At 40.2% G+C, this 16,051-nt stretch overlaps 1 protein-coding gene across 2 annotated transcripts in view; it reads right to left on the reverse strand.

The window, feature by feature from the left end:
- Positions 1-16,051, reverse strand: part of LOC103017183 (contactin-associated protein-like 3) — a 250,501-nt gene that overhangs the window by 222,804 nt on the left and 11,646 nt on the right. The window contains exon 2 of one of the 2 annotated variants that reach the window (XM_057547774.1): positions 14,964-15,132. In XM_057547774.1, the coding sequence (XP_057403757.1) occupies positions 14,964-15,122 (159 nt within the window). In that variant the 5' untranslated portion in view covers positions 15,123-15,132. Of the gene's footprint in view, positions 1-14,963; positions 15,133-16,051 lie in introns of those variants that run through there. The other variant, XM_057547777.1, reaches the window with a different exon arrangement.

Genomic DNA, 16,051 nt, shown 5'->3' on the forward strand with positions numbered 1-16,051 from the left:
TCCACCAATTATGTTTGAATTCACGAGACTGAAATAGCTATTGGCAATAGTGTAACCAAGAGAGGAGATCCCTTCTTACACCTCACACATGTACATTTCACATGAGTGCCTTTACTGTAGCCTTATGACAAAGATGTTTAACCACCTGGCAATTAAAAAAAAAACAAAACACTTTGGTGCTCTAAATTCTTGTCATATTCTTCAAACTTGTCCTAAAAATATTTGTATAAACAACTGAATTTCAAAGGCATATTTCTAAAAGCTTTCTTATTATATATGCATATAGATCAACTTCTTAAACACTGTAAGCTGTAAGATGGAAGAATTTCTGCATCTAAGTGCATGCTTCTTTTCTTAGACATATTTGCACAATCATTGCAGGCTAAAATTGATGGTGCTCCTGAATGCAAGTTCCCTATAAGGTAAAATTCAGTTTCCTGTACTTCATTCCTATAATCTATAAATATTGAAATGAGGTAACTAGAAGGTAAGTTCATTTAAAAATTTAACTAAATTATTTTTGTAGCACATTGAATATTGTTTATTAGCATATATATTTTAAGGCACTGACTTACATAGGAACGATTCCCAGGGTGAAAACATGTATGTGATGTTTTAGAGAATAAAACAAAATTATTCTTATAACATATGTATATATATAAATGCATATATTAGCCAATATCCATTTGTAAACCTTTATTCTATTCAAACTTAATACTCCACTTCCAAAAAGATATGTCCATGTAAAGTTAATAAAGCTCACCTCTTAAAATATGTCTATGTTTAAAAGAAATAAAGGTGCACTATACACCAAATTCAGTTATTTAAATTTGTATTTCATATATAAATTGGACTACACTGCATTATGTAATATCCATAGGTACTGAATAAGTAATAAAAACTAAAAATAGTATTTATCTAGATGATATGATTGACCAGAAGGTATGTCCTGAATTATTATAAATATTTCAAGAGGAGGAGGATTATCTATAAAACCTTTTTCATCTGAAGTCCTGGGTCTTATGATATAGATAGAACTTTATCTAAATATGTAGAGTTTCCTGATTTCCTTTGAAGAAATTGGTAAGAAACTCTTTGGAAAGAAGAAAAAAACAAAACAAAACAACAAAAGCAAGGGGCAAGTTAAAACAGTTTATGTTGCTCTTTGTTTTACTAGATCTTATTTAATTTAAAATCAATTTGAAATCTCTAGTAATATGCAATGTTTACTTAAGTAGAAGCAATTAGACAAATAGTGTTTTAAGTACAGATGTGCCCAGCCACTCTGATAATTCATTTTAAAGACACCTTAAGATAATAGGCTGAGATTTCCAAATAGACTTAGTTATAGGAGGGCTGGCTAACAAAGTCACTTCTAAAAGTTTGTGCCCTGATATTACAAACACCAATATAAAATATTGCCTATTATCTTTAGATCTCAATTTTGCATTAAGTTTTGGATGTATAACTGTAAAAAGCAACTTTATAATTCAGTGGTATTTGGGGGCAAACTTAATAATATTTTTTCCAGAAAAAAATATAATGGAAGCAAAAAATCTCTATTCAATTGGAATTTTTAAATTTTAGTCACAAAATTAATAGAGGCACATAGTTTAAAAAGTCAAATAGCACTAAAATGTTTACTTTGAAAATTAGCTTTTCACAGAAGCTGTGGAACTTGGGCAAGTCATTTACCTGTCTGTGCTTCAGTTTCCTCATCTGTAAAATGGGGATAATAATATGTCAGATTCACAGAGGTGCTGTGAGGATTAAATGAATTAACGCATGTGAAAGACTTGGTACAATGCCTGGCCATAGCAGGATCTTTATAGATTCAACTATTATTATTACTGTTCCCACCCTCAGAAGTAATCGTCTCGATTCCCATAAACAGTCTCTGTCTCTTTCAGAACAGAATTTTTCCTCCTACTCTCAATTAAATGTAAATCTGTTTGAGGGGAAGCACAGGATATGCATTCATATTTAGTTGAAGTTAAAATTTCAAAATTTGGAACACATCTACCTGATTCCTTTTTCTCATCCTTCTTGATAGAATATGGAATGTTTGTTTTCCTGTTTATCTAATCCAAAATATTCAAAACACTTTCAAGGTCTGTAGAGAACAGACTTGTGGTTGCCATGTGGGGGGGTGGGGGGAAATACTGGGAGTTTGGGATTAGCAGATGCAAACTAGTATATATAGGATGGATAAACAACAAAGTGCTACCATATAGCACAGGGAACTATATTCAGTATCCTGTGATAAACTGTAATGGAAAAGAATATGAGAAAGAATGCATATATATATATATATATATATATATGTGTGTGTGTGTGTGTGTGTGTGTGTATATATACATATACGCATATATATATGTGTATATATATATACACATATATATGTGTATATGTGTGTATATATATATATATATATATATATATATATATATATAACTGGATTACTGTGCTGTATAGCAGAAATTAACACAACATTGTAAAGTCAACTATACTTCAAGAAAATAAATTAAAACAAAAAACTCTTTCAGGGTCTGAATAATAATCATCTTTCAGAATTGAGCCTGAATTTACAGCTGGACTTACACATATATCTTTCTATCTCAAAATATATTTTATAGAGGTAAGTCATTGTCTCAGTTTTTGTCATTACTTATAAGCTTATGTTTTGATAGAGTTTATATGGAAATACCATGTGGCATAACTGCCTATTTCACACCCTAGGAGGTGGGAAGGGTATAAGGACTCATCATCATCGACCCAGATTCTCATCTGATTCAACTAATTGGCATTTCAGTCTCACAAGCAACATTTGAAATTTTTATTGCAAGGAACTAATGGGATGAAGAACAACACAAGTAATCAAATCAAATAAAGGCATCTGCTGGAGTGGGATCCCAGGGTCCCACCCCACAGCTTTTTATGGAGAATTTTGTTTTCATGGAAAGGCCAGAATTCCCTAGGGGTGGAGTTTCATGATCAGAAAGTAAAGAAAAACCTCTATGTGTTATTAATATCAACACACAAAATAATACAACTGCATTACACATTTCTCAATTTAGAATAAGGATAGCATGTATGAACATGTTTTGGGAAGGTTATTGAAATTCTCTAAATCACTTTGATATCCTTAAGTTTCTTAAGGCATTTATCAAAACTCCACAAGAACAGAACTCTTCTTTGTTGCTTGAGTCAATAAAAATCTGACTCAACTTCTATTTTAGGTCACAGATTTTTAATGGAGTAAACCAGGATTTCCTTCGTAATGAAACCACAAGGCCTGCACTATACTGCAATTCAGTAAACTCTGAATTATAAATGCTAAAATTCCTTTTGACAGTAAGGAGTAGCATAATTCTTTGTTGGGAGCAACATTATTGGACAATTTTTCTTAAGAAACGGAGAATTTATTAAAGCATCTTATGGGCTCACAGAATCAATAAGAGGCTGAAGGACTGGGCTTGGGAAATAAGTAGAAACCAAATATCCCTGGATCAAGGGTGGGAGTGGGTGAGGGGGCAGGACCATATTTGCCTTTTGGTTGGACCCTGCTGCCCCCTTTATTTTTGCCTGTTCAGGACCAACCAAGAGCTAACAATCCTCTTATTTTTAGTTTTTTTTGAGGGACCTCCCCTACTTCTGGGTATATAGTTAATGGAATTGAAATCAGGATGTCATTAAGATTTCTGCACTCCTACATTCACTGCAACAATATTATTCACAATAGCCAAGATGTGGAAGCAACCTAAATGTCCATCAACAGACTAATGGATAAAAGATATGTGAGATATATATAATGGACTATTATTCAGTGTTAAAAAAGAAGGAAATCCTGCCATTTGTGACAACGTGAATGAATGTGGAAAAATTATGCTAAGTGAAATAAGTCAGACACAGAAGGACAAATAGTACATGATACCACTTATGTGAGGAATCAAAAATCGTCAAATCACAGAAGCACAGAGTAGAATGGTGGTTGGCAGGGGCTGAGGGGAGGGGGAAAAGAGAAGGTGTTAGTTAAAGGGAACAAAGTTCCAGTTATGCAAGATGAATAAGTCCTAGAGATCTTCTGTACAGAATAGTGCCTCTGGTTAGTAACACTGTACGTGCTCTTAAAAATTTGCTAAGGGGATAGATCTTACGTTGTGTTCTTATCCCAAAATAATAATAATAATAATAATAAGAAGAAGAAGAAGAAGAAGAAGAAGAAGAAGAAGAAGAAGAAGAAGAAGGAGAAGGAGAAGGAGAAGGAGCAGGAGAAGGAGAAGGAGAAGGAGAAGGAGAAGGAGAAGGAGAAGAAGAAGAAGAAGGAGGAGGAGGAGGAGGAGGAGGAGGAGGAGGAGGAGGAGGAGGAGGAGGAGGAGGAGGAGGAGGAGGAGGAGGAGAAGAAAAAGGGTGGAAGAAAAGAACAACAACCTGCTTAACACAGACATCTGCAGGTGAAGTGGTTTCCACAGTAGCAGGAAACACGCTGCCTCTCAATAGGAAATCACATCTGGGTTAATTCCACAGAGTCAGGGGTGGGTGGGTGCTGGACAGTCGAAAAATAACAAGCACAGTTTCCCAAATTTACATCTATTCATGTACATGAAACAGGCTGGGACCTGGGAGCCTTTGCTGCAGTGCTGCAGTGCTTGCACCTGGACAAATGTCTCTTAGAGCAACAAAATGCAAAGAAACTATAAGGGACTAAAAATAACTGCGTGCATGCACAGTTGGGGCAAATTCTGGACAAAAGATACAGAAAGACCAAAAAAGCCCAACTGCCACTTCTGAAGAGCTAGAAGCAAAAACGGGGGTCGGGAGCAAAGGCTGGGTTCTGCGCATGCCCCCTGCGCTCAGCACCACCAAAGGGGTGGGCAGACCACCTAAGTCACCCCTCCGGCCCAACCCCGGGACACACCACTACCTCCCCCCCATATAAGGAACCAGCTGCCCCCACCCCCACCCCCAGGAAGCGAGCAAGGGAACCTGTTGCTTGTTCTCGCTCCCCCTGCTGCAGCAGGGGTCCCAATAAAGCTTTGCCTGAATTTCTTGTCTGGTCTCTGATCAATTTCTGTTGATAAAGGAGGCCAAGAACCCTGGTCAGTAACATACACACTTCAAATTCCAGAAATTGTAAGTCTTGCTGAACACAATTATCTTTCAGATAAGGAAGGGTACCACCCACTCACCAAAGGCAGAAAACCTCAAGTCTCTGCATCCAGCCCCAATCCTAGGGTCTCTGGATGTTGTCTAATCCTCCTCTAAGATGGTCACAGGCACATCTACATCATCAGAAACCCACAGAGTAATGGTGAATGTAACCATCACTATAGTGGTCTATATAAAATGGTCTGACAAGGGAAAGGGATGGGGGAGGAAAATGAGTTATGGAGCATGGAAGGAAACATGTGTAGGCATGTGCTTCTGCATCATTCGTGATACTGTGACGTCCCTCAGCCATTCTCTGCTCCATGGTCACCTTGTTCTCAGCCAGCACCAGGCTCATTGGTGTCTTCACTTGGTGACATGATCCAGACCTTCATTTCTGAAGGAACTGAGACCTTCACAGCCCAGCCAATGTGGTGTTGTTGCCTCTTGAATTTTCATAAGATATAGATGTAGGGAGGCAGGACACAAGATCCCTTTGATCATCAGAAAGGATTTCTCCCACCCATCTCATAACACTTTTTTCCCAGCTTGCCTAGTGATCAGCAGAGCCCAGGATGCCAGGGGCAGCATCAGCTTTAATTCAGGGAGCCACTGTTGTGCCAGCTGGTGGACGCATCCCTCCTATGGGTCAGACCATCTCTAAGTAATCAGAGTTGCAACTTAGTGACAGGAAGAAAAGGGTTTGTAAGCAGGTCATTAAATGGTTCACAAGTGAAAGTGGAAGTGGTCACTAGTTCAGAAGAATAGTCAGGTCCTATAAAACAATGTGTCATAGAAATGGTCAAGATGTATATATACACACTACTATATATAAAATAGATAACCAATAAGAACTTACAGTATAGCACAGGGAACTCTACTCAATACTCTGTAATGACCTATATGGGAATAGAATCTAAAAAAGAGTGAATACATGTATATGTATGACTGATTCACTTTGCTGTACAGCAGAAAGTAACACAACGTTGTAAATCAATTATACTCCAATAAAAATTAATTAACAAAAATAAATGATACCAATCAAAAAAAAAAAAAAAAAAAAAAGAAAAAAGAAAGATGGGACCCAGGGTACTGCTTCTGCCACTGAAGAGCTCTAGCTCAGCTGCCCTGGACCCATCCATATAGCTGGACAGGCCATTGCTCCTGCCTGCTGTGGTGCCCCCCTCCCCCAAGAACTCCACAACTGCAATCACAACAATAAAATCCGACTGCTTCTTAATCTTTTTCCCACTTGTTTCACGACTCTCAGTCTTGGGTTGCAGGATCCCAATGGCTGAGCCCAAGGTTCAGGCCCTCACACTGGCTGCCAGGGGCACCAAGAACGGGAATCTGCTCCCTTCATTCATTGTCATTCTGAATGAGTTGATACACCTAATCGTTGTATTTTCATGTCTTCCCAGAAGAAAGCTGTCAGGGAACAGCCTATTGTAAACAAATTCTATTTAGAGTATAATTGAAGAACCAAATTAAAAAAAGAATCCTAAGCTTCAGTTAAATAAATAAATAATAAACACATACATACATATGTACATACATCAAAAGAAGAAGAGAACGTAACAGTTTATCCTCCAACTGACACATGAATACATTCCTTACTCTCAGCAGGTTCATAGAAGCAAACAGGGACCCCTGAGAGACTCAGGCCCTGTGCTCTCATTTTCCTTTTTAGTGCCGATGAAACAGACTCCAAAGTGCTCACATGGTTAATTGTTGGCAGAACTAGAGTGAAGATGCCACACTAAATATTGAGCTTCCTGGGAACACCATCCAAGCCTTACACATCCACCGCAAGTCACACGGTGCCTGTCACATAGTAAGCCCTAAATATTTTTTACTAAATGACCGAGTCCACACACTTTCCAATATATTAAGCTTTATGTACCTCCATTAATAAGCATTTCACAGTTAAGGATTGAATTTTAGACTTCCATTCCCCTCATCTCCTTAATTCCATGCTAACTGAAAGACAGCACCTTGAGAACACAGGAATTCTAGACATTCTGGTGATTCAAGTCATGTTGCAAAAGCAGAATTGTTGCAGGTTTTTTTCCTTCTTCAAATAATACTTGGCACAGAAAAAGCACACGGATGCAGCACACTGCATTTTCCCTTGCCAGCAGCTCGCTCATGGAGCATCTACTCATGAAAACACAATTTTTAAAATTTATTTATTTATTTTATTGAAGTATAGTTGATTTACAATGTTGTGTTTTAGGTGTACAGCAAAGTGATTCAGTTATACATACATATATATATATATGCACATATACATATATATGTTCTTTTGCAGATTTTTTCCCATATAGGTTATTACAAAATATTGAGTGTTTTCCCTGTGCTGTACAGCAGGTCCTTATGAAAACATTTTAATACCCAGATAGATAAGCACTTACAGGTATTACAAGGATACCATTCAAAATAGGGAACAGTAAGTGACTCCTTCACATTAGGTCAGGCAGAGTTTTCTCATTTACTTTTTAAGTGGTTTTTATTGATTTTGTTTTGTTTTGTTCTGTTTTATTTTGCCTAAGAACTAGTGGGACAGAATCATTGAATGCGTAAGCTGAAAGGACTCTGGACCAGTCCTCTAATGGAACAGATGAAGAGAACTCACCCAGAGACCAAGGACCTGGCCAGCACTCCTATCCCAGGACTTTATCACCACCACACTTGGTCTCGGGGGCCACGTTCATTGAATGCTTACCACTTGGTCTGTATCATATTTGATTTTACAGAGAAATAACAGTCACCTTTTCCTCCCTATTGCAGAAGGTATTCTTGTGACTTTGATAGTGAGAATGCATTTAAGAAACATTTTTAAAGCACATCTTTCCAAATGCGAATATGAATATATGGATGTTTTTGGTCTTGTACATTCAATAATATGAAACTACAGTGACTGAAAGAGTATAACTAAAGTAGGAAAGAACACTCTCTTTTCTCCCTAAAAATGTGTCAGAATCATTGCGCTTATAAAAGCCTGAAATCACAAAAGTCATTGATGAAAAATATGATTGGGATAGCTCCAATTAGATACTTTCTAAAATCGTTTTCTTTCCTCTTTCTCAAGTATTTTAAGCTACAGAGAAGCTCCTTAACTGTAATAGGGTTCATTGAAGACTGACTCTTCAGAGCTGAGCAGAGCCCAGGCTGCCCTCAAGCGCATGTGTGGGAGAGATGCTCTCAGTTCAAGGCAGGCTCTCTGTGCCCTGAAATCTGGCTAAAGCTGCACAGTGCTACGAAGACAACTTGTGAGGAAAGAGCGGGGAGTGTGCAGGAAAGCAACAGAGCCTGGCTCTCAGGGAAGGTCACGGTACAGGGGCCAAATAGTCTGGGTTGGGCCTGGTCCCCAGTCCCCAGCAAACTTGGAAACACCACGAAATCACTTCAGAGTCTCTCAAACAATATGTCACTGTGAAGTCTTTAAATTCTATACCAGCTCTGTAACTCTTTATTTTCATCTTTTAATCCAGGGGTCCCCAACCCACTGTGCGAGGCCTGTTAGGAACCAGGGGGCACAGCAGGAGGTGAACAGTGGGTGAGAGAGAGAGAGAGAAGCTTCATCTGTTGCTCCACACTGCTTGCATTACCACCTGAATCACGCCCGCCACTGTAGCTCACATTACTGCCTAAACCACCCCCCTGCTTCCGTGGAAAAAACTGTCTTCCACGAAACTGGTCCCTGGTGCCCAAAAAGTTGGGGACCGCTGGAATCGGTTTGCCACAATTTACCATGTAACCTCTTGTAATTCTCATTAGGTTTCAGCAGCTTTGGACTTGTCACTTACCTTGACATCGGAGCTCTACAAAATTGTCTAAATTAATGAAAAATTCCATAGAGCATGATATCACTTATCTTAAGAGACTGCCTTTCTGTTAATGTTATTCATTGGTTACTAGACTTATCTACCTGTGGTTAACCTATCTCAAAAGTTAGCAAATATTATTCAGCAGAAACGAATGTTTCTAATACAGTGTGTCAAAAATTACATTAAATTTTCCCCAAGATATAGTCCCTAATACAATTTTTGCTTCTCTTATTATGTTACAAATGATAAAATGACTGCCTGAAAGTTGAAGTTGTCTTGAAGAGTTTAGCACCCTCAAAAAAACACTTCTATATAGACTTTTTCTTATTTGAACACATTACTTTTTTTAATGATTTCTTCTGAAATAATTATAAACTGACAGGAAGTTACAAAAATAGGACAGTAAAGCCCCAAGTAATCTTCATCCGGTTTTCCTAATTGGTTACATTTTATGTAACAATAGGATACTATCAAAGCTGGGAAATTGACATTGCTACAAGGTATATGTGTGCCACATTATCACATGTGTTGCCACCACCAAGATCAAGATACATAACTGTTCCATCACCACAAAGATCTCCCTCCTGTTACCCCTATATATAGTCACACTTACCTTCCTCCCACCCTGGCCCCCATGCACCATCCCTAAAACTTGGCAACCACTTATTTGTCTCCTTCTTTGTCATCTTGAGAATGCTATATAAATGTATTCATATAATATGTAACCTTCAAACACCAACCTCAAATGTTGGCTTTTTTCACCCAGCATGTTTTTTGAGATCCATCCAAGTACTTGCATGTATCAGTAGTTAATCCTTTTTACTGTTAAGTAGTGTTTCATAGTATTAATGTACCACGGTTTGTTTAACCATTCACTTATTCTAGAACATTTTTATTGTTTCTAGTTTGGGACTATTACAAACAAATCTGCTAGAAACAATCATGTAGAGATATTTGCATGGACATAAAATTTAATTTCTCTGGGATGAACGTATATAATACTTTTGAACATTTTTGGAAAACCAGTGTATATAATTATGTTGTTCTGTTGCTTCTTATGTCGCTGAAAGAAAAGGATGAACTTGGTGATTTGAACTCCCAGCTCAAGTGCCACATAAATGACCATGTGCCCTGAAGGAGACCACTGTCTCCTGTAGCTACAGGGCTGGAAATCAAGCACAGAACCTCATCGTGCAACTGGTTGAATTACAATGCAAGTTGAACTCCCAGTTTTGAAGGGCATCTACTGTTGAATCAATGTGAGGGCATTGATTGGGAAAGAACTGGATCTTATAAGTTGGGATGGGGACCCGTGGGAAGATCCTGATAAAGCTGGCGATATTGAGCCCCTAAACTGTGATGAATCTTTTATTACCAGTGGTATTGGCCTCCCCGGCCCCAGCAGAGATGGCTTCCTCAACCCCAGTGGAAGCGGCCTCTCTACATACAGGGTATCAGCCTTTCCATCTCCTTCTGAGGGGATTAACCCTGCATTGCCTGAGGAAAGGGTCATAGCCTCCCCTGACGCAACTGTCATGTAACATAATTATTAGTCTCCTCAGGACCCACCCCTACCACCCCACCTTACTTCTGGACCTTTAACTAGACTCAAACTCAGCAGGTCCCTAAAGGTGGGATACAATCTGTGACTCATGAGGAAGTGCATTACATTCCAAAATAATGACTTCCATTTTCTAAGTTACACAGACAAAATCTTGGGAAATGTGTGGGAATAAGTACTAAAGGTGTGGGAAAATGGAAGAAGGAATTCCTTATAAGGTTGAATGAGGCTGAATGTATGGGCTCACTAAATAGGGCTTCTGCATTTACTGTTGCAGCTTGAGGAATTAGAAAGGGCTCTAGCAGTTTTGTTGGTTGGTTGGCTGAAACATAGGCCAAAAGGTGGCCCCCCATGAGTACCCTGGAAATGCTGGACTTGCCTCAGTTTAAGCTAGAGAAGAACTTCAGAGGCTTAGGGACAGAGGAATGTTAGAGTAGATTTGTCACTTAAAACCTGCTCACCTGACTGGGGGGTTCCAGAAGTTTTACCTTCCATCAATACTGTGAGGAATAAATCTATGAGAGGATCCCCAATATCCTTTGTGGACAAAGAATGTCACCTGCCATACCAGTAAACAAAGGATGTTGCAGCCACCAAGCCACCAGCCACTGCAGCCACCCCTGATAGTGCACCCTGAGGGGATTTAAGATGTAGAAAAACAGGATACTGGCCCTAGATAGTTTAGGTGCATATCAAAGGAATAATTTTATTAAGCCCAGATTCTTACATCTTCCCATACATAGAAAAGTGTTAAAATCGTTAACTTGAGATGTCTGGTTTTCCTTTAATTAGCAGGAAAGTTTTGATGTTTGATTACTTGGGTTTTTTTGGCAAAACTCCTATATATTCTGTTTCTCTTTGGAACTGTCCCCAGAGCTATCTGAGAGGCTGTATCCCAGGCTTAAGTCCTCAGTTATGTTCCAAATGCAACATAATTTTCAACTTTTAAGTTGTGCATTTTTTTTCAGTTGACACCTTGAATACTCTATGGTTGCTTTCTCTGTAGATCAGACCTCACAGTGGGAAATGCAGTCACTGCATTGGGAAACCTAAATGCAAAGAGGGTAATTGAATCCTGAGGTGGTAGGGGCCAAGTGACAATATTCAACCACTGAAGGCAAAGTGGACATGGTTACCTTAATGTACAGCAGAGTCAAAGCAGCAATCAGAATAGTCTGACTCATGCTGACTTATGGTGTTGATTAATTGATCATGGTGTTCCTAGAAGTGAAATAGATAGGAAGCCTACTAAATTTGTACTTATCTGTATAAGCAGAAAAGTTCTAGGTCAAGTGAATAAAAGTCGAACCTAAATCATAAAAACAGAGAGTCACATCCCTTCAATACATTCCTAGACATGAGCCAGTTTATGGATCCCGAACCCCTGGAATGAAGGAGAGGCTGGGCCCCATTGAGGAAGGACCCCAGTGCGCTCTGAAAGTTTATACTGTCAATTCTTGCCCCAGCCTTCCCCAGAATGATGTTTGGCATTTTACCAGAGTAACTGTGCATTGGGGAAAAGGAAATTATTAGACCTTTTGGGGAACAACGGACTCTGGCTTTGAAATGATACTAATTCCAAGAGACCTAAAACATTGCAGGGGCCCAAAAGTCAGAGTAGAGGTTATGGAAGTCAAGCGGCTAATGGAGTTTTAGCTCAGTTCTGTCTCACCATGGGCCCAATGGTTCTCCAAACCAATCACGTGGTTATTTCTCCAGTTCTGGAATGTATACTTGGTATAGACATATTTAGCAGCTGGCAGATTCTCCACATTTGTTCCCTGACCTGTGGAGGGAGGGTTATTATGATGGGAAAAACGAAGTAAAAGCCAGGAGAACTGCCTCTACCTAGGAAAACAATAAATAAAATTTAATACCACATTCATGGAGGGACTGCAGAGTTTACGGCCAGCATCAAGGATTTGAAGGAGGCAGGGTTGGTGATTCCTACAACATCCTATCTGGCCTGTGCAGAAGACAGATGGATCTTGAGAATGACAGTAGATTATCATAACCTTAACCAGGTGGTGACTCCAATTGTAGCTGTTGTTGCAGATGTGGTTTCATTGCTTGAGAAAGTTAACACTCACCCTGGTAAATGGTATGTAAGTATATGGATTTGGTCTGGAAAATGCCTTTTTATCCATCCCTGTCCATTAGGCCCACCAGAAGCAGATTGCTTTCAGCTGGCAAGGCCAGTAATACACCTTCACTGTCCTACCTCATGAGTATATCAACTTTCCAGCCTGATGCCATTATTTAGTTTGCTAGAAAATACACCTGACTCTCCCTTCCATAAGATATCACACTGGTCTATTACATTGCTGACACTATGCTGGTTGGATCTAGTGAACAAGCAGTAGCAACTACTCTAGATTTGTTGGTAAGGTATTTATGTGTCAGAGGACAGAAAATAGATAAGACAAAATGCCATGGCCTCCTACATCAGTGAGATTTCTAGGGGCCCAGTGGTATGAGCCATGTCAAGATATCCCTTCTAAGGTGAAGGATAAGTTGTCGTCTCTGACACCTCCTACAACCAAAGCACAGGCACAGCTCTTAGTGATTTCTTTGGGTTTTGGAGGCAACATATTCCTCATCTGGATGTGCTACTCCAGACTTTTTAATGAAGTGACTCCAAAAGCTGCTAGTTTCGGATGGAACCCAGAACAAGAGAAGGCTGTGTAACAGGTCCAGGCTGCAGTGCAAGCTGCTTTGCCACTTGGGCCATAAGATCCAGAAGACACAATGGTGTTGACATGTCTGTGGCAAATAAGGATGCTGTCTGGAGCCTTTTGAAGGCCCTCATAGGTGATTCAAAGCACAGGCCTTAAGAACTGTGGAGCAAGGCCCTTCCATCATTTTGGTAACTAGTCTCCTTTTGAGAAACAAGAGGTCTGCTACTGAACTTTGTAGAGACTGAACACTTAACCTTGGGCCATCAAGTTACCATGTGACCTGAGCTGCCCATCATGAACTAAGTGGTATCTTAACCACCAAGCCATAACAGAGGACATGCACAGCAGCACTCCATCGTCAAATGGATATGGTATATATGTGATCAGGCCAGAGCAGGTCTTGAAGGCACAAGTAAGTTCCATGAAGAAGTAGCTCAAAGGCCCACAGTCCTCACTTCTGCTACACTACCTTTTCTCTCCCAGCCTGCACCTATGACGTCAAGGGGACTTCCCTACTATTAATTGACGGAGGGAGACTCAGGCAGGCCTGGTTTACAAATGGTTCTGCACAATATGCAGGCACTACCCAAAAGTGGATAGCTACTGCCCTCAGCCCCTCTCTGAGACATCTCTGAAGGACAGTGGTGAAGAGAAATCCTCCCAGTGGGCAGAACTTGAGGCCATGCACCTGGCTGAGGGAGAAACACTTGGAAGGAGAAATGGTCAGACACGCTGGGTGGTCAGGAATTGAAAAAAGCGTGACTGGAAAGTTGGTCATAAACAAAATTGGGGAAGAGGTATGTGAACAGATTTCTCTGAATAGTTGAAAAACATGAAGATATTTGTGTCTCATGTGAATGCTCATCAAAGGGTGATCTCAGCAGAGGAGGATTTTAATTATCAAGTAGATAGGATGACCTGTTCTGTGGAGACCAGTCAGCCTCTTTCCCCAGCCACCCCTGTCATTGCCCAATGGGCTCATCAACAAAGTGGCCATGGTGACAGGGACGCAGGTTACGCATGGGCTCAGCAATATCAACTTCCACTCATCAAGGCTGACCTGGCTACAGACACTACTGAATTCCCAATCAAAAAGAATCAACCAGGGCTTCCCTGGTGGCGCAGTGGTTGAGAGTCTGCCTGCCAATTCAGGGGACACGGGTTTGAGCCCTGGTCTGGGAGGGTCCCACATGCCGCGGAGCAACTAGGCCCGTGAGCCACAATTGCTGAGCCTGCGCGTCTGGAGCCTGTGCTCCGCAACGAGAGAGGCCGCGGTGGTGAGAGGCCCGCGCACCGCGATGAGGAGTGGCCCCCGCTTGCCGCAACTGGAGAAAGCCCTCGCACAGGAACGAAGACCCAACACAGCCAAAAATAAATAAATAAATAAATAAATAAATAAAAAATTAAAAAAAAAAAAAAAAGAATCAACCAGCAGCAGAGACCAACAGTGGGCCCTCAATATGGTGTTATTCCCCGGGTGATCAGCCAGCTAGTCATTGGCAGACTGATGACACTGGACAGCTTTCATTGTGCAAGGGGCAGTATTTTGTTCTTATTGGAATAGACATTTGCTCTGGGTACAGATTTGCCTTTCCTGCATACGTCACTTCTGCGTAACTACCATCCATGATCTTACAGAATGACTTATCATTGTCATGGGATTCTACAAGCATTGCTCAAGATCAAGGAATACATTTCACAGCAGATGAAGTGAGGCAATGGGCCCTTGGAATTCACTAGTCTTACCTGAAGCAGCAGGCTTGATAGAATGGTGGAATGGCCTTCTGAAGACTCAGTTACAGGGCTGGCTATGTGACAATACCTCTGCTTGTCCCAGGGCAAGGTTCTCCAGAGGGTTGTAGATGCTCTGAATTGGAGTCCAATATATGGTCCTCTTTCTTCCATAGCCAGGATTCTCGGGTCCAGGAATTTTAAGGGACAAAAATGAGAATAGTTATTTTCAACTCTTCAGTATTATCCCTAGTGACCCACTATCAAATTTTTGCTTTTTGTTCCTGTGACCTTATGCTCTGCTGGTCTGAGTTCCAAAGGGGAAAATGCTTCTACCAGGAGACACAGCAATGATTCCAAAGAACTGGGAGTTAAGACTAACACCCAGCTACCTTGGGCTCCTCATGCCTCTGAATCAACAGACAAAGAAGGAAAGTAAAGTGTTTGTTGATACAAAGATACTACTTGCGGACTACTCTTCCACACGGAAGTAAGGAAAAGTGTATCTGGATATAGTAGATCGCTTAAGGCATCCCTTAGTATTACCATGTACTTTGATTAAGCTCAGTGGAAAACTACAACAACCCAGTCTAGGCAGGGCTACTAATGACCCAGACTATTCAAGAAGGAAGGATTTGGTCACCCACCAGGGAAGAACCACGATCTGCTGAGGTGCTTGCTGAAGGTAGAAAGAATACAGAATGGGTAGAAGAAAGTAGTTACAAAGACCAGCTATAACTGACCACTTACAGAAACGAGGACTGTAATTGTCATGAGTACACCATTTTTTTTTGCTATGAATATATTTGTGTTAAGTGTGTATTTGTTTTTTCTCTCTCATATTCCCTTATTATGTAACATGAGTTGTATTGATTTTATATCATAATATGTAAGTACTCTTAATTTTACATTATAGTACTTTAAGTTATATCACAAGGATTTACCTCCTCTTCTGGGGATAGGGTTAGTGTATTTTGATTGGACTCAGAATTGTTGTATCATATTAAGTGGAATTAAGACCTTGTTATTGTCTTATTTGGGGATTAAGTAAGATTTGAGGAGATGCATATGGGTGTCATGTTGACACAGGGTCGACTTGTGAT

Source organism: Balaenoptera acutorostrata, chromosome 6, assembly GCF_949987535.1.
Source record: "Balaenoptera acutorostrata chromosome 6, mBalAcu1.1, whole genome shotgun sequence".
NCBI lineage: Eukaryota > Metazoa > Chordata > Mammalia > Artiodactyla > Balaenopteridae > Balaenoptera > Balaenoptera acutorostrata.